At 37.5% G+C, this 19,394-nt stretch overlaps 2 protein-coding genes across 13 annotated transcripts in view; one reads left to right on the top strand and one right to left on the bottom strand.

Annotated features, from left to right (window-relative positions):
• Positions 1–4,038, top strand: part of ARNTL (aryl hydrocarbon receptor nuclear translocator like) — a 95,059-nt gene extending 91,021 nt beyond the window's left edge. For all 6 annotated transcript variants that reach the window (XM_030560326.1, XM_030560331.1, XM_030560329.1 and 3 more), the window contains 2 exons: positions 1,439–1,541; positions 2,459–4,038. In XM_030560326.1, coding sequence (XP_030416186.1) covers positions 1,439–1,541; positions 2,459–2,619 — 264 coding nt within the window. In that variant the 3' untranslated portion in view covers positions 2,620–4,038. The remainder of the gene's footprint in view (positions 1–1,438; positions 1,542–2,458) is intronic.
• BTBD10 (BTB domain containing 10) overlaps positions 3,830–19,394 on the bottom strand; it is a 51,228-nt gene continuing 35,663 nt past the window's right edge. For all 7 annotated transcript variants that reach the window (XM_030560338.1, XM_030560332.1, XM_030560336.1 and 4 more), the window contains 6 exons: positions 14,808–15,093; positions 11,737–11,839; positions 10,710–10,830; positions 8,803–9,000; positions 6,595–6,705; positions 3,830–4,978 (listed from right to left, as the gene is read on the bottom strand). In XM_030560338.1, the coding sequence (XP_030416198.1) occupies positions 4,668–4,978; positions 6,595–6,705; positions 8,803–9,000; positions 10,710–10,830; positions 11,737–11,839; positions 14,808–15,093 (1,130 nt within the window). In that variant the 3' untranslated portion in view covers positions 3,830–4,667. The remainder of the gene's footprint in view (positions 4,979–6,594; positions 6,706–8,802; positions 9,001–10,709; positions 10,831–11,736; positions 11,840–14,807; positions 15,094–19,394) is intronic.

Here is a 19,394-nt window from a genome sequence, read left to right as displayed (position 1 = left end):
CGTGCGCCAGGGTCTCCCTCATGCCGCAGAAGGGGCAGGTGTCCAGGACAGGGGTACTCATCCAGTGACCAGTATATTTGCCCTCAACCAGACTCCTGTTCCCCACTGGTCTGGGTTTGTCACACTATGGATACACTACACAGCTTGCCACTGTAGTGCTATTAGTGCAGATGATGTAAGCCAACAGGAGCCTTTGCAAACAGCATCTCATGGGGCAGGAGAAACAGCATCTGGTTACAATCACCGTTAAGTTTTGTTATGTAATATAGGTAGAGATTGTAGTAACATTTTGCTTTAGTTTGAAGAGGGGTGAGTTCTCCTCCCAAGGAACTCGTGGGTTTTTTATGCTTTTTGTATTTTCTCCTAGGGAATTTGAATTCTATGATATGCTCTACCTGTGAATGTGCCTCAAGTTTATGGCGGTATAAATTATGTTGCTCAGTGGTGCGAATAAGCCACCCCTCCAAGCAATGTAAGTTATCCTGACCTAAGTGCCAGTGTGGACAATGCTGTGTCAGTGGGAGAATCTCCGCTGTTTGCAAAGGCTCCTATTGCAGCAAAAAAAACAACCCTCCATCTCTATTCAGGGCATCTGGTAGGATCTTTGTAATGCAGATACTCCCCCATGGAATGTTACTAGCCAGAACAAGCTGAGCAACCCCCTGGCACTCTGTATCAAGAGGTTTACACTAAAGATTGCATGCTTTTCAGGGCTGGGCCTGTAAACTGTATGTTCACACAGTACCTAGGCACTACTCAGATTACAAATAAATACTTACCTTCTAGGCATCAGGAGTTAGACAAAATCATTACAACCTCTAAAAGTATTGGCCTTGCAGTGTTGTGTGGGGGGGAGTTCAAATGCATTTTATAAGTGGCTCTATTTGAAATTTACAAATGGTGGAACTTAGAAATTCCATAGCAAGAACCCAGTGCTGCAAATAAATAAATAAATAAATTGAAAAATTAAGCAATGTTGTTATAAAAAGCAGGTGTTTCTGAAGACAGCAGTGCCATCTAAAGATCATTGGTTATAGTACCTTTTATAGCAGTTCCTTTACTTTCCAGTGTTTGACATTGCTTTCACACGTCTCACCTTCACTGGGCAAATAAACTTTGCCCATTCCTCACTGAGGCTTAAAATTATTGATACAATAGTACGCATGAAACATTAAGATAATTTTATGTTGTAGGTGGTGTTTAACTTCTAACAAAGTTGGTTTGCAGGTAGATTGGGGGAGAGATGCGAGATAATCTTCACATTAATATTAAAGTATCCTGCTGTGAAGTCTCACTGGAACGCAGTTTAAGTTCATATGTTTGGATCCTAAGACTTGCTGTAGGCCCTCCCTTTTTCAGATGTGCTACATAGGTTAAGGCTGAGAGCAGCATGAGTACCACAGGACTGTAGAAATTTACATTTTTCATTTGTTTCTAGATTTTGAATGGTGGAACTCCAGACATTCCCTCTGCTGGTTTACTATCTGGGCAGATCCAGGATAATTCTGGCTATCCATATTCCGACAACTCCTCCATTCTTGGTAAGCACAGTCATACAATTAAGTCTACAGTTCAGAGAGGTATGACAAACGTAACTCTAACCATCTCAGAGCATAATCTTTATACAAAACTTTATCTAGAATAAAATTAGGCTTAAGAACATTTTAGGACATAAAGACAAAGTAATAGTCTTCAAAAAGAAATTAGCAATAAATGCCTTTAAAGCTCTGTGTTGATAAATACGTTACAGCTTAATTGGTTATAGCAGCAAACCCTGTTTACATGGTGTCTGACATACCTCAGCTCTATGCACACCCTCGCATGATCTCTTGCTCATTCACAAAACAATTAAAATACATAAAATGGTAGTTTATACAATGAATCTTTCCCATATGAAGGAAAATTCCTAGCAAAATGATAAGAAAATAGTGTTATAAACATCTACCCTCTATGGTTTTCAACACTTAAACATTTTCCTTGGACTATTTGAGCCCCTCACTTCCTCTCTCTCAAAAGTTCAGCTTCTTTTGAAAATGGCCATTGGGCTGTTGAACTCATTCTACTGAAAAAGTGAAATTGGATTTTTTTTTAAAATAGAGTGAGTTGGAAGTGGCCAAGGCCCCCACCAGGCTGGCACATTGGTTACTTGAAACTGCTCACCCTGACATTCTCCCCCTTTCAGACACCTCCCCCAGCCCTTGTCCTCCACTAACTCCCCATTCAGCCCCATGGTTAGAACAAACCCCAGAGGGATTTTTTCTGTCATCGGGGTGAGATCCCAACTCTGTACTGTATGCTGAAGAGTGCATTTGCCATCAAACAGCCCCCCGTCAGAATGTAGTTTAGCATGCTCACTTCCAACACAGTTAATGATTGACATTTTCCTGAGCAATCACTTTATACAATATATAAAATCATTTAAAATGTTTGCTGCAGTTTTCTTTTAATACTTTCACAGGGGAGAACTCTCACATAGGCATAGATATGATAGACAACGACCAAGGATCAAGCAGCCCAAGCAACGATGAAGCTGCAATGGCAGTTATAATGAGTCTTTTGGAAGCAGATGCAGGCCTTGGAGGCCCTGTGGATTTTAGCGACTTACCATGGCCCTTGTAAATGCTACATATTAATTCAGCATCTGAATATCAAAGTGCATTACTGGTGGAGTTCTACAGTCTGTGAAACTTGGATTATGAGACTAGCTTTTATGTATGAATTTCATAAAAGCCATATCAGAACACACAACTCATCCTACCATGTGTCATTTCAGACAAAGTGGAGATAAAACATGCTACAGTGTTCTTGCATTATGGATTTGGTTAGCTGTGTATAGCTTGCATTAATTGTATATTTTGGGATTCTGTTCTTTTTGAATTTTTTCTAATCACTGTGCAACTCAGCACTGTTATCATTGGTAGCTTTTATATGCAAACGGTCATTTCAGATGTATGATGTGTTTTTACACTACAAAAAGGTGCCCCATGTGGATATTTCTTATACTAATTGTATCATAAAGCTGTTTTTCTTCCTTGTCAGAATCCTTTACTATAAATATTGTTAAAGTGTAATGTATTAGACAGTTAAATATTTTTAAAATAAATACGTTTCCCTTGTTCTAAAATTCAGCATTTACTTTTTTATAATAAAAAATTTCTGAGAAGACCCCGCTTAAGAAGTATGGTAGAAGTCACAGATTGTGCCTTGTTACTTTCAAAATGGAAAAAAAAGAGAAACATTCCGTCCCAAGGCTTCATCCTCAGCTCAGTGCTTTCAGCTAATTTCATATACACACTTTACAACACATTTCTAAGATGTTAGCTTTTTTTTATAGATTTGGTTCTTCTACAGTTCCAGAAACTTAAAAATTAGTGCATCCATCTGAAAAATGGAGAGAATTATAGTTTAACTGTATAGCCTTCCTTTCACAACCGATGACTTCCAAATGGAGGAATGGCATCAAGTTTTTATTTTGGGGAGAGAAACAGATTGTTTGACTTTTTGCCTCGTAAGTATGTCCTGTAGTCGAAACAGCTTCTCTAGTAGCCTCCCCAGCAATACAACCTCTTATCTAGTTGGTGTCAAGATGCGAACAAGTTTTAATATTTTGATTCAGAAGGCAGATTCCCCAGTGCTGGGATTCCTAACTGGTATTTGATGGCTGATAAGGAAGGGAAAAATTGAAGACTGACACCATTCCTTCCATCATTAACACATTATATTCCTCCTCTAAGACTAGAGGTGGAGAAGGAGTAAGTACACAGTCAGTCACTGGAATTTATACCTAGTATACATAATCTTTGGTAAGGGATAACTCGTGTCAAACTGATTAAAATAATGGAAATTTTATTTGAATGAAAAACTTGAATTTACAATCATTTAATAAATGAAGAGTGAACCATCTGCATTTTTCTATTCCATGACACTTATTACAAACTTTTACTAAATAAATATTTCCATCAACAAATTCAGGTAAGGCAAAATTTAAGAGAAATCCCCCTATCAATTGTTCACAATCCTTGAACATAGCTCACAATACAAACAAGTGAAAAAAATTCACTGGAGAAATTTGAGTTGGGCAGGATGTTAAATGGGTAATTGAATAATGTCCTCAATCCAAAAACCCCAGTGGTAATCATTTTGTGCTCAATCATATACAATACGTTTAAGAGTCCATCTATTCAGAGCAAACTATTTACATTTAAATGAGTAGAAAGACTTTGATAGAAGCACTTTGTTAAAGTTAGCATTGTGCAACACATTTATAAAACATGGCTTTGAGAATCCATTTATCAAGCAGCCATTCATAAAGTGCTACTATCAATTCTGATTCTGCATTTTGCCTTCCATGTAACAATACTGAATGTACAGTAGCCAGCAGATCCCATTGTTTTTGATGGGCCTAGCGTGAGAAGGACAGTCCAGCATACAAATAACCAATATTGCAAACCTACTCAAACAAATACACGTACATAACTGGAACCTCAGGATGTTTTAGTTGTACTCTTTAAAAACCACAATTAGATACCCCTTTGGTCTCTAAGAAAGCCCATTCTGCAATATCCTAAACACTGTGTTACACAATGAAGAAAAGCTGGAACTGCAGTGCAGTATGAGAGAGAGTCACTTTTCAAAGTAGCATGCTTTTGTTTAAATAAGAATCTGAATCAGAGTGCTGGGTTTAGTCCCTCTGGATCCACATCATTGTTGCTGGGTGGAGGATGAATAGGTAGAATATCCAGCTCATCCACTTGTGGTGTGGGGTGCATTACCACTAACTGGTCCTGGGGGATATCTGCTGCAGCTGCTGCTAGGTTTGTAATAGATTTACTTTTTACACACTGAAAGTCAACATGCCGACTCTTTCCTTCTTCTTTTTCCCAAGACATCCGAATGAATGGTCTTTGGACATAGTTGTAAATCACCTCTGGCCTCCCACCTGGCCGTTTCTTCACTTTTTCTTTGTATGTGGGGTAACCTAAAAATATTAGAACAAAATGACAATTAAAGTTTCCAGTTCTTCTTAGCTCAAAGTTCTCCTTCACCAGCTCAACTTCAGAGCATGTGCACAACCAGCCAGCCAGAAAGTTGGGACACAATGAAGATAAGCAGGTCCATTTCCAGATTAGCATACAGAATGATGCTGATACTACCATGTTGTTGTTTTTCTTTGTTTGTTTTTTTGTTTGTTTTTTAAACACCAGGCATTCCCCAGTTTACAAACCAAACACAAAAACTTATAAACAACATTAGCTAAAATCCAAGGGGAAAAAATGCTAAGACCATTTACTACTAAAGTAAGTCTTTCTAGACCTAGTGAAGAGAGTGCCTGCAAAAGTAATGCTAGTAGCTCTCCCCTCCAGACAATGCTGGTATGCTCCCTCACAGCACTGTTGGCCTGGTGAGCAAGGGATGAGGTTTGAGATGTGAACCCCCAGAGTGGTGAAACAATAATTTACTGCCATGAGTTCTCCAGGCTGGGTCCCAAGCATTTTTCCTCTCATTTCAAACATTGACTAGTGACAATAGTACATTACTATAAATTCTGCAGCAAAGCAAAACTGGTTTCCATATTTGTTTTGAGGGTAGGAGGAGAAAGATGCAGTCAAGTGATATTTTATTTCTCATTACTAAGTATGGAAAGTTGTCTCCAGTTTTATTTCTGTGGGGCCCAGACACTGCATTTGTGGGACTATTTATTTAAGATCACAACCAAGTTCACTTTCCTTAAATCACCACTACTGGGCTTCTAGGAGCCAAGTTCAAGACTAACTCAGTTCTTGCTCCTGCACTCATGCTCTAAAAATGTAGGGACACTAAACAGTTCAACTGTCCTTTGCCTGACTAAAATTGTGCTAATGGGGTCTAAAGGGAACAGAGTCTAGCCCTTCTAGGCTAGAAGAAGGTCGTCATGAATACAGCTGGCCAACACTGTTCAAACTACTTTTGGGGGAGAATTTTTCTTGACAATTTCCATAAAATCTGACTTACTGCTTTTTGAGTTACAAAATTCTTCTTTATGGAAAGCCAGTGTTCAGTAAGCTTAAAAAGCTTTTCCTATTTTTCGACAAGCAGAGTAGACAGCAGAGGACAAGGTCCTTAAAGCTCCCTAAAGTTCAGAGTGACCTACTTCCTTCCTTCCTCTCTCTTCCCCCACAGCCCAGTCATGGCAGCTTTCTTCTATAGAAGACTATGAGAGGGGTCAGTTTGTCTATGTGAGCAGGTCATGGGAAATATTTTTACATATAATTTTACATTAAAAAGCTCCATTACGAGATTATTTAGATTGCAAAGAAAAAACACTTGAAAGTTAGGAAATCCAGAATTAAGGTCACAGCACGCAGCACAACCATTCACTTACTGATAAGTCAAAGAAAGCTCTGCAGTGGGGAGGTATGTTAGAATTTGGACACAAAAGATAAGCCAACAGGCTGAACAAATTAGTTTCTACCATAAAACAGACTAATAGGCTAATACCACTGACTTACAATAGCTCATATAGCAAGGTAGGGACAGTGGCTGTACAGAGGGGCAGAAGCACAGAAATGCTCTTTGCCAAAGGATTAGCTTGGAAGCAATGAAAATCACTCTTACCTTCAATACCCAATCGAATTTTCTTGAGCCCCCTTTCCTTCAGAACCGATTTGGCCACATCTCTGTTTTCAATATACTTGAAGAATCTATACAATTTTGTGCTGTAAATAACTGGGGAAATTGCATTTCAGAGATTAATAAAAAGTTGTACTGGAAGAAGTTTTTAGCCTCTAGTTGTACAATGAAGATGGTCTAAGTGGTGTTTACAAATGAGGCCAGAGGGGGTTGATAAACACCCAATGTAAAGTTACCTAGAATTCAACCATATGGGTGAATCATGAGCTCATATTCCATCATCCTATTGAAATCTGTAATTCCAGTTGAAACTTTTGAAAAAGTTCCTAGGATGTTATAAGTCAACTAAGATTGAAATAGGAGAAAAATAAAGGCATATTTTCAAAAACAGTTAAAGGGTATTGTCAACTGATGGTCTGGATGGTTTCTCCCACAGATTTCATTCATGTTTTTATAGACTGATGTTTTCTTGAAGGCACTCAGAATGGAGACATGACAGAGTCAGTAGTGTAAATTAAACTACAATGAATCCCAAGAAAGGTAAAGTTCTAAGATGTGTTCCACAGCTTGACAGATTGCCCTGCACACGTTAAAATGCTTGCCAATCTACTTAGCAAGTGGATTAGAGTTAAGCTTTGGTTATTTCTTTTAGAGAAAAAAAGTTTCCTGAAAGGGCAGACACTCCATTGACAAGTGGAGCCTGCTAAATACAGAGGAGACTTCTCAGTAATTTAGGTTAGTAATCCACGACGCCTTCCTGTTTTCAAGCTATGTTACTTCTCGGAAAATAGGAATTGCAGAGACACACAAAAAAGACCCCTTCACAAGCTATTTAGGATTCCCAGAGAAAACACGAGTGTGTAACAAACAGGGCTTTGGAGTGGAGTGCGGAGCTGGAGCACGGAGCAGCTCCAGAGCAATGGAGCTGCAGGTTTTTGGCCTGGAGCTGGAGTGGAGCCCTGGTAATAAAACAGAACTAATTACTTTTATTTTATTTTTTTTAATTGAGACAGTTACTGCCTCCTTAAGATCACTAGAAGTCTGACTGGTCTTTCCTTTGCTCTGCTAGAACAGACATTACTTATACTTGGGCTTGGAAGTATTAGATTTTTATTGATAAATGTCAGTAAACATCACTGTCACCATGTACACAAACTGACAAAAATATTTCCATCAATAATTAAAATTTATAGACAAGCAAAGAAAGAAAAATCCTGTCTGAGAACTTAGTGATTTAAGTTTACTTGTTTTGTATATTTTGACATGACACGTTGACCATGTGTTTTAACGGTTACAAAGCTTTAATTTTTTGAATCTCAACATGTCATTGTCTGACTCCTCTATTCTCTGACTATAAATTCCAAATAAATTAATAAAAATAAAACATTGTTAAAAGCAAACTATTTTCCGTTGAAATTAAAAAATAAAAATCAAATTCTCCCACGCCTACATACTGTCTGAAATTATTTTCAACTAAACTTTTTTCATTCCCTCAAACATTGAGAGGGGTGGGAAGGAGAGAGAAGAAACACAAAGTTTCTCAAGATTAAAATTCACCTTGACTGAGTTTTTGGTAAAGTTTTAACAAAAGTTACCTGAGAGGTTTGCATAGTGTCAGATTAAAAAAGAAAGCCTTTGAGGGCCTTTTATTTTGTTGGAGCACAAAAAAGTCAACTTTTTAAATAAATTGAATCCATGTACTCAGACTGGAAAGGAACTTCAAACTGCATAGAGATACTGTGCATGAGCAGAAGGGAATTCGTTATCAATTGCTTCTAAGTTATGGACCAAAATGTTTAAAATGTTTTCATAACAAAGTAAGAGAACATTGGCTCGTGCACTCGATCCATTTATCTTCTGTAAACCACTTCTTCATTTTAAAGTAGAACTGGCCAAAAATGGGAATCATTCTTCAAATGCTTTCCAACTAGCTCTGTTTGAAAGTATTTTTTCCCTCAACTGCTTGTGTCCTTTATTTTATTCCTGTCTTTGAACAGAGTGCAATTTAACATGGCTGCATTTTCTTGACTTCAATTGACACAGCATATCATCACACCAAATACAAATTATCTGCGCACTAGGAGCAGTGAGGATGTTGTAAAGCTCTGACAGTGCCTGAGTTTAATACTGATACATTGTCAGCAAAGCACTTTGGTAGAGCTAAATTCAATACAAGTATAAAATCAGACTTACTTTGAGAATATTCCTCTCCCATCTGTGGAGGATACTCTTCATCCCAATCCACCACATCATCATCTGTAAGCACAACAATGTGGCACTCTCTCTCGCCGCTTTGGGCACTAGCTACCATCAATGGAAGAATCATTTCTTCAAGGTAAAATTCAAACTGCCTGCGAGCACCATCATTTGATAATTCATGCATAAGAGCACCTGAAATCAAACCCATGAAAAGCATACTGACATTGGGAATCGTGGTAGAGAACTGCAGGCTGGAATTAAAACTGAAGAGCAGCACACATCCGCCCATAATGAAAAAAACAAGGCATAAGTCAATTTCTTTGACTGTTAAGTGGCCTGATAGATTTCCTTCAGTTTATTAGTATGAGCTAAAGCAGAACTGCCTTTCAATTTAAATAGCCAGAAATGATGTGTCAAGGTTTGTGTAGGAAGGATTGTCTTGCAATTTGCTATTCTCCTGTCAAACAGAGTAACCTGATAACTAGGTTATGCAACCATGTCTTTCTACATTAAGTGATAACATTTTTCTTGTATTTCTGGTACATGTATGATAGTGATTTGTAAAATTCCCCTTGTATTTGCTAAAAAAAGTTTACAGTATCCTAGCAGCCCAGGATAGGAGAGAAACAAGGTATGTAAGGTAATAGCTTTCATCTGGCTAACTTCTGTTGGTAGAAGGTGTCGGGCAAGAGTTAAAATTTAGCTAACAGCTAAGAGAGAAACCACATATCAAGCAGGAATGCTTTGGAAGCCGAAGGACACTGACAACTGTAAATACCTGATAAACTTATATGGTCAAATGTCCGCCCAGTAACTCGGCTCTTAGAACAGAACAAACCCTCCCTTCACAGCCCTCTGGATATTGTAAACACCCACCCCCACCCCACCCCACCCCTTCATCTTAAGGTATTCATAAATAATTGATGTAATCAAAACAGTTTGATGCCTATGTTTGGTCCCTGTCACTGTCATGTTAAATGGGTTCTCTGTCTCTGAAACATTTGTCTTGTCTCTGTAAGAACAAGATAAATGCAAATGAAGTGATAAAAGAAAGGTATATAAATTGGTCACTGTAACACCACACCTTTGAAGCTGTTTATCAGTCTTCCTGGTACTGTGAATAAACCCCCTTTAGTATTGTCTGTGCTTGCCTGATTCTCGGGGAAAAGAATCTCTTCGCTTAACAAAGGTACAAGCATTCAAGCTACACAGAGCTCTTCTTCCGGTCTCAATTCTGAGTAATTCCCTCCAGGTGGGACATTTACACTAACATGAAATTACAAGTATCAGAAATATAGACTCATGAATGGAAAAACGTGTGTGCCAGTATACTGCTTAAAAACGTGAAATACTATCTAGGATGCACTTTTTATTTATTAAAAATTTTGTGCCTACTCTATTTGGACCAAAAGACTTGTTTAAGTATTGGCTCTTCTAAGCCTGGAAAATACGTCATAGATGCTAAACACTGTATTTGATACATCCATTTCTCATCAAGACAGCTTGTCACTTTTACTGTGAAAACACTGAAATTAGAGAATGACCAACTTTCTAAGTAACAAATGATGGGGAGATCTGTTCATTAACTTCACCTTATGAATTTGTTCCCAAAAGATCTCTGCTGTCAACCAACTGCTGATATTTCTCAGCATGTCTACACAAGGATATACATGAATAAATAAGGACTTTAAAGAGACACCTGTTACAAGGGTTGTGCTGATCTGGTGCACAGAAGGGAGTAGAAAAGAGAAAGTTTGATCCCCCACAACATTTTACATATTCCAGATTATGCATCTGATTTTCTCGCAATATTTTACAGTAACATCAAGACTAAGTAAACTATGTGTACATTTTAATTAACAAATGTACTCTACAATTATTGTAATAAATTCCATACTTACTGAGATCTCTACATTTGATAGTACTATATTCAAAGGAAATGCAAAGATAGTCACATGCTTCTCTTAGTTCAGGAATAGATATTCCATCAGGACAACGTATTATCCCAGTCTTATAGTAATCCTTATAAAATAGAAAAAGCACAAATATTAGACTAAACCATCTGCTGATAGAAACATTTCATTCACTATTAAAGGACTTTTTCCACATTCATAAATCTTAATGCTTTGTATTGCAATCTTCAAAAACAAAGACTGAACCACATGATTAATATGTTCAAAATATGTTTATCCTCAGACTTGGAGCTTCCAGAATAGAAGGGCCACTCTCAAGTGAAAAGTCATTTTAAAGTTTTAGTTGTATTAAGTTTATTTTAAATTTCAAATTCCTGAAACTGAACATTTAAGTATGACGTTTATTTACATGGTTTACTATTTACATGTCACTCAGCTTCTATCACTCTAGCTCAGCCAACAAAGCAGTATTGCAGCCAGACTGCATTGTGATAATGTTTAAGGCAGTCTAATTTTCTTTGCAGACTGCACTTCGCATTTTTCTGCAAGTGTAACTGCCACCTACAGTATGTTCTGTTGAAATAACTTGTTTCATCTACTGCAAAAGAATCAAGAACAAGAGCTGATAAAATAAAGCCATAATGGCTTTTTGAATTTTAAGTTTACAAAAAAGCAATTTAAAAACAAGTGAAATCTTTCCTAATCCTTCATTCCTGAGGCTTAGCCAAACCCTTGGAGTACCTGGCTGGAAGCACAACTGCACTAAAAAATAAAAGGAGCATTTCCATATCAAGGTATTCTTTCAAAAGGAAATACAATCACTTATTTATAGAAGATCGTATTTAAGAAGTCACATCAAGCAGAGAAATATTGCCTCACTAGGATCTCTGTCAAACTTCTATTATGTGCCTGTGTAGTTTTTAAATATAGAAAGCGTTCAGCTTTTCCAGTTTCAGGGATTACAAAATCCATACCACCTGTAGGCTAAATTGTACTATTGAAAATAAAAGATCACCAGAATAGCACGAAACACAGTTGAGCCAATTCCTTCAGCTACTTCGTATTCTCCCTTTTCATTGGGACGGGTGAAGTTATGTTCTCTGCCTGATCCAAACATCCTATTGAACAGAATGACAATTCAGTTAGAACTCACTTCAGATTTACAAGGAACTTAGATGAAGCACAACATGCTAAAACTGCAGATGTAATGGCAAAGAATTCACACTCCAGCTTGGAAGTTATTGACCCTACACAAGAGGAGATATGTGTGTACTGTTCAGCAGAGCTGGCCAAAATTTGGAATTTCCATTCATGGACATTTCAAAGTTTGATTTAGTTCCAAACTGGAATGAAAACAAGTAATTTCAAAACCTCCTGCAAAAGAAAATTCTGGAAGAAAATTCTATCTCAAAAAAAATTCAAATGTTTCATGTTGATGTTTATTTTGCAATACTTTTATAAGGAGGCTTGGAGGATGGGAGAGTGGTTGCTACATAATAATAAGAGGAACACGTTCTTCCTGAAGGTTGAGGGCACTGCCTCCGCAGCATTCCCAGTTTTCAAAATGGGGTATCCAGCTCATTGCCAAACTCAGGTATGTTATCCTCCCCATTATACTGGGCTCTGCTCACATCTCTTAGTTCATCCTCTTACCTCTGCTTCTGGTTCCTACCATTTCCCCCCATAAAGTGCTTCCAGTGGAGGATTTTGCTCATGCCACTGCTCTACACAGCACATCGACAAGCACTGGCAGCAGTAAAGAGAAAGTAACTAGGATTGCACATACTGCAATTAACACTGCTGGTAGCAGCCTAATGAAACCGAGAAAGCATTCTGTGGTGAAGCAGCACCGACACAATCCTCCACTGTGGAATTCTCCTGAGCGATCATTTTAAAAATGTACGTTTAACATGGGGAAACAGTGATCCAAGTGCTCTTAAAACTCTATTCAATGTATTAATAGGAGTTATGTGCATATTATGGAAGGACATTTCCTATGAAGTACAGTTTTACTAGCTGTGCTTCCCAGTTAAAACCGCTGATCTTCATTAATAACGGAGACCACAATCTTAAAGGGGATAGACTTTCAGCAGTTTTCAAAACTCAAGCTATTGCTTTTACACTTTTCATAAACATCAAGCTGTATCCATTATTTTATATCAGACACAAAGCTGAAACGCTGCTTTATTTTTTTTTTAAACCCACAAACAGGCTTTAAGGCATAAAGTGTTATGCTTTTATCCATCTCATACCATTAGACATATTACTTTAAAAATGCACACAGTTTTAAAAAAAAAAGGTTCTGCATGTATGTACATATCAAGGGCAAATGCCTAGTCTGAGTAACTTTTGTATTAATATAGGAGGGGGCAGCCTTTACATTCATATCCATGGCCTTGTTTAATATTTTTAATTTATGAAAGTGAGAGTCCAATAGGTTCTATTAGGCTTTAGGCAAAGAATAAGTCTTCACCATGGTAACTTTCAATTCCAAGTAGACTAGTTAAGTGGTTCTTGCTCAATGCCCTGCCAACTGGTGCTGGAGAAGGAGCAACATTACATGTTATTTTTAGACCAACATTTTTATTAATAACCTACTTTTGAACTGGCAAAAGTACAGAATAAGCTTATTCATTAGACCAATCCCTAGAGGAGAGACTAACCTAATGGCGTCTCAACTACACAAGAGCTTTAGTATTTTTGTCACTAGATGTCTATCCCCTAAGTCAATGACAAAGGAGACAAATTTGCTGTGTTTTATACTGACATGCATTTTGTTTCCCACCCACTTCCCACATATGTCAAAAACATTTCCTTTCATCTATTATTCCACCTCATAATAAAGAATAAAGGCGGCTAAAGAGACTGGTTTTGCCTTAATTCCAGTTATTTTGTTTCATTGTGTTTGTTCTTTTGGCACATAATCACAAAAGGACAACAACAAAGTTACTATTTAATCCTCCCATTGGTCATTTAAACACAGCATGAGATTGTTTATCGTTTTTACCACCTACACCCTGGCAAGAACCTCCATCCATTTAAAAATATGACAGCATGAGTGCTGTGCTGAGACACAGCCATTTTTCATGTGAACATGTTGCACAAGGGTAAATACAGAGAAGCACAACAATTTGGTACTCCAGCATGAGAGACCCCCTGAATGTCCCATCAAGAAGAAAAAGTGACCCTTAGACATAGGAAATGGGAAAGTGCCTGGCGCCAGGCAGGTTGACCCAAAGGCTCTTTTCTGACCCATTAAATTTATTAAAAATACATAAAATATTAAAGTCAACACTGAATATTAAAGCAATGCCTCTGATAATTTTTCATTCAACAATTTACCACTTCTTTAAGTGTTTTGATTCTCTTTGCTAATAAACACTGCCAACTATCTGCATTGCAAGGCTATGTCACTCAGTCTCATAGAAACAGGACATGTCACTTTAGAAAACAGGAATTTGTGGGTGTTGAGCACCATTCCAACTTTTCAACTGACTAGAACAAGATAATCCTGAATGGCTTTCCTTCACTCTATTATCCCAGAGGTTAGCTATGGTTCATTGCTTTGCTATCATAAAAAACGAATTAAGAAGGGCAAGTGTCCAGATAATCCCAACACTCACTGGTTCAATGCAAAACCAGTTGCTCTGTAAATTTACTACAGTGCAGGACTGCATTTCTGAAAAATGAGAAAACAGACTGGCTTGAAGCAATGTACAGCCAGAGAAGGTGAAGCAAAGCTTCCATTAACAGATGAATGCTTCATTTTCTCTCTGAGAAACAGCTTGCCATTTTTTCCATTTCACAGATTCTTAACTACCTTTTTAACTATTCATTTCACAAGGATGTTCTCTCTTGGATACAACTAATTGTGTTACTAACTCAGTCACAAAATCATGCGAAGTGAAATACAGGAAAGTAGAACTTACACAGTAACTGTTTTTTTAAAAAAAATTAAAAAAATTAAAGATAAAACATTAGCAGACAAAAACATTAGTGTTCAACATTTGTTTACAAAAAAGCAATTCAAAGAGATTCAAGCAATGTTTACAGTACTGTATTGTGCAGAGTAATAAAGATACCAACCTGCCCAACATTGTATTAGGCTGTGCAGTAAAAATCGAAGGATCTACAACAAATCTAGTGTTGTCCACTATAAGAGTAACTCTTTCAGAGGTTCTTACACTCCGGGCTCCTTCTTTTGCATTCTCATATACAAATACCATTTCCCCTGCAGTCTTGCAACTCCCATCTGAACTTGACTGGCTACTGTTTCTACTGCTGTTCCCAACACTACTATTAGAACCATTTGGGGAAGTTTTCTGAGGACGAGGACTGCTTGGCCGAGATGAACTGTGATCCTTTTCTCGATCTAAAAACAGAAATGGGGGGGAAGGAAAGTCAGAATTTTAGGTTTACAAGAGCTCGTCAGACCATCTACCTTATTTAACAAAAACAACAACAACCACGAACGTGGTGACTCAATTAACTGAAAAACGTCTTAGGACTTGTCTACACAGCAAGTCATTGCATGGCAAGTATAGCACATTAGCTTAAGATGCAGTAACATCCTGTGTGGACATTGCTGCAGCACAGTGGAGGTCACAGGGTGGAATTTAGCATACCAGTACTTCCACATAGGAAGTTATTGAGCAGCATGCTGGGATGCAGTACTCGCACACTGGCTTGCAGAGCAGCCCTTAAAAGCTAAAGACTAATAAGACAACCCAAATATTTTACATTTGACAACACATCAAATCCTGCTACATTTTCAACCAAAGTTACCATTTCCTAGATATAAGCATTCTTTTCTCCCACAAAGAGTTCCTGAGAAAATTTAACATTCCATTTTCAGAGGAGAGGTTCAGTGTATTGTATGAGTTGAGTTTCCAGCAAATTAAAACAAAGGCATCAAATTTTTAAAATATTGCTTTGTAACAGCAGTTAAGCTTCTGCAGTGTTCTGTACCATCTGCATCAACCCTGTTACTATTCTTTGATGAGTCACAGACCAGCAGAAACTGTCAAAAGACTTATTATATGCTTCCAACTAGTGGTGCATCTAGTAGTCTTGTTACCTGCCAAATGGAGGCCAGCAGCAGATACTTCACAAAAAGCAACAAAAACGCCATTGTGGACAATAAGGAATAACATGCACATAGGGGAAATTTCTAACTAGCCCTATCAATCAGTGGTTAACTTAAGCCCTGAAGCATGAGGATTTATATCCATTATAAAAAAGGATTTTAATCCACGCTATTATTGTGGATGTGCTCATCTGTAAAATCTCTAATCTCTTGACTTCTAAGCAATTCCTGACCTCAATGAGATCTTGCAACAAAATACTGCAACATTTATACATGGGTGAGGGTGGGGGAATCAATTTAATATCTGCCTTTCAGTTTCATTGTAATATTGCCATTTACTGTCTATATACCGGTCATAATTTCGTATACCTCACATCCCTTGTCACGTGTGTCCTCTCTAAACTTTCTCAGTCTTTTCACTCTTCATACCATTCCATGCCTCTAACCATTTATACCACTTGGACCAATGATTTAAAAGTCATGTGATTTTTTTTTAATCTGTTTTAAATCAGGTTGAGGCTTTGTAAAAATTAATTTGAAAATCTGTGCTATGGAATTTTAGACTAAAATGTATAATAAAAATACAGCATTTATAATTTTATTAAGTATCATTAATGATAGGATATATTATTTAAGATTACAGAACTGCTGTAGGCAAAAAACAAAAACTTAAAAGTTAAGGCCCTGATCTTACAAACAGCCAGAAAGACACAACTTTACTCACATGAATAATCCCATTGATTTAAATGGGACAATTTGTGTGTTTAAGATTAAACATGAACCGTGTTTCTAGCATCAGAGGCTAACATTTTTACTAAAAGCTTTCTTTCTAGCATAAAATCATTGTCATTTCAAAACAAAATGAACAATGTAAGCAACAATGCAATGTTTAGAGACTTTTGATACATTAGCAAAATTACTGATTTTTTTTTTTTATATACACAACCCAAAAGTTTGAAAACAGGCATGTAAAGTCAGACCCCTAGGATTGGTATTTTCAAAAGCACTGAAGCAATTCAGAAGCACAAATCTGAGTTACTTCAACTGTACACCCTTAAAGAGGAGTTGTTGGGTGGTTGAATCATTTCAGCCTTCTTAATTTGTGGAAGTTCTATAGGTCAAAAGTTGGATTTAATTACAAATTTACAAAGGCTATTTACTTATCAATTTTGTGTTGCTTTCGCAGTAAGAATGTTAATGAGACCCTGGAGTTGGCTTTTTTTGGCATAGTTGAGCATTTTAAGGATGAAATTTCTCCACAGAAAAAAAATCCATGTAAAATCTAAAATGACACTAATTAGGAATCTTACAAGTACAAAATGTCGACTTTAGCAATTTAGTACAAAATGGGAAGTAAAGCAGCTTTGGCTTGTTTGTTTTAAAATAGATATATATCATGGATTTTACTCACCATGCTTTGTATTCTTATGCTGTGACCAAGTCACCTCCTCCATTCTTAGGGGCAGAAGCACAAGGGCCCACTTCCATTCAGGAACACAAGGGCAAGTAGCAGGTATTCTCTCCCACTCACAGAGAAAACAGTGGTGACAGGGCACCTCCTTCACCCCCATACACATCTACTCTAGAAGGGGGAATCCTGTATTTAAACTTCCTATTGAGATGCATGGGAAGTTTATGCCTCTCAGAGCTATCATTTCACTCTGCCTGCCTGAGTCTGCAGACCTCACTGCATTGATTACATTCAAGTTCTTCTTCACAACTGTGATAGCCAGATAGTTGATATTTCTTAAAAAAAATAAAAGCTCAGATTCTGATATAGTCACATGACTCCAGAAGATGGGGCCCTACATGCAGGCCTATAATTTATATGCATCATCTGTTTCCAACTGAAAAAGAAATGAAAGTGTGTGGTTCTTTTAAAAACCAAATACTGCATTTCTTGGCAACTAACAGAAAATTGCATGTTAGAAAAAAGTCAGGATTGTTTCTAAAGTAGCACTTAGAAAACTGATTGCTTTTGTCAAAAGCAAAGAAGCAGATGACTTTGCATCCTTCAAGTTCTGGGAGGCAGATAATATTCCTATAATTGACAAGAAATGGAACACTGCTAAAGAGGACATTGACACCTGTTGGATTTGGGGACTTAAGGATTGTTCTCAACTGCCTCAATTCTGGATAGGCAAGGTGGGCGAGGTAATATCTTTTATTGGACCAACTTTGTTGCTGAGAGAGACAAGCTTTCGAGTCTGGGAAAGGTACTCCGTGTCACAGCTAAACAGAAGGTTCAACAGCTACTCTCTAGTAATCACCACATGGAGTGAGCACCTCTATATGCAGTCACCTATTTCTGAAATCATACTCAGGGCAGCAAAGGAAAATACAGCCCAGTAATTGCAGAAAAGTATTTAAGAACCTTTAAAATGTCACCTCTATTAAATATAAAAACATGTGAGTGAGTTGCATCTCTGCTCTTTCATGATCTGTGACTAGACCTGCATCTCTCTCGTGATCTCTCATGTCTACCACTAGTACTATGGAGGATCATTTTGAAGGGAAAAAATTACAGCAGTCCTTCCACCAACACCATTTAACTTTCCTCATTCTGATAGTGAAGATTATCCCAGAGACCAGATTTTATTTATAAGTTGCAATCTACTGTTTTCTCATAGAAAATAGTTCTCAATGGCTAAAGCAGAATAGTAACAATGGCTTTACTGGAACAAAGAATGAAAATGTGAACATAAACCTTCACTTTCACTCTCAACCCTATAGTAGTCAGGTGAAGCAATGCTACCTGTGCTCTTCAGAAAGAAAGCGTGTTCAGAATTTAGGAGTAAGTTAGTCCAATTCAACAGTCTGCTTTGCCCAGTATTGCAACAGTTCCACTATTGCCTTAAAATGTTAACGCACAAACTTTAGTAGGACTGGATTGTTTTACACCCCACAAACAGCAAGGTAGGGGTGCTCATTTCCGAGCTTGCTTTTGGAACTGGAAAAATGCAGTTTACTTCAGAGCTAGAATCAAGTAAGATTTCATGTGTAAATTTGAGATCCTATAAAAATCCAGCTGTTTGACATTATGTTTCTATTACTGACATAACATGAGAGCTAATCATATCCAACAAGTCATTCTGGCTATATTTCAGCAGCTGTGCCAGACTCAAAGAAACATTTAGCATTTTGTTCATCCCATCATGTCCGTTTCCATCTGGTATACCAGCTCCTTCTTCTATGTCACCTCCCAGAAGGCAGAGAGCCAGTCTTTGAAAGGTACGGAGAGGCCGAGTTTTCGTTTTTTAAAAAAAGCCAACTATATCACAGAGTATCCAGAGTTTAATACTTTATACCTCAAAGAGTTCATCAATTTACAAAACAAGATAATGTTCTGTTTTGATTTTTTAATGGAAGTATTTACCAGACACTCTTCCTGCTTTCAAATATTTAAGGTGCTACAGTAGGGGAAAATATATTTATTAACCAACTCCAGGCTTCAGCAGAGTTCTCTGGTTATTATGACTCAACAGAATATTGCAGATCCTATGTACTAGGGAATCATATCAAAACAGGAACCACAGGCCAAACATGAATCAGCAACACAGTATGTCTAAGTGGAAAACATGAGTTTT

The sequence above is a fragment of the Gopherus evgoodei genome, chromosome 4 (assembly GCF_007399415.2).
Source record: "Gopherus evgoodei ecotype Sinaloan lineage chromosome 4, rGopEvg1_v1.p, whole genome shotgun sequence".
NCBI lineage: Eukaryota > Metazoa > Chordata > Testudines > Testudinidae > Gopherus > Gopherus evgoodei.
This window is presented reverse-complemented; position numbering and strand designations above follow the sequence as displayed.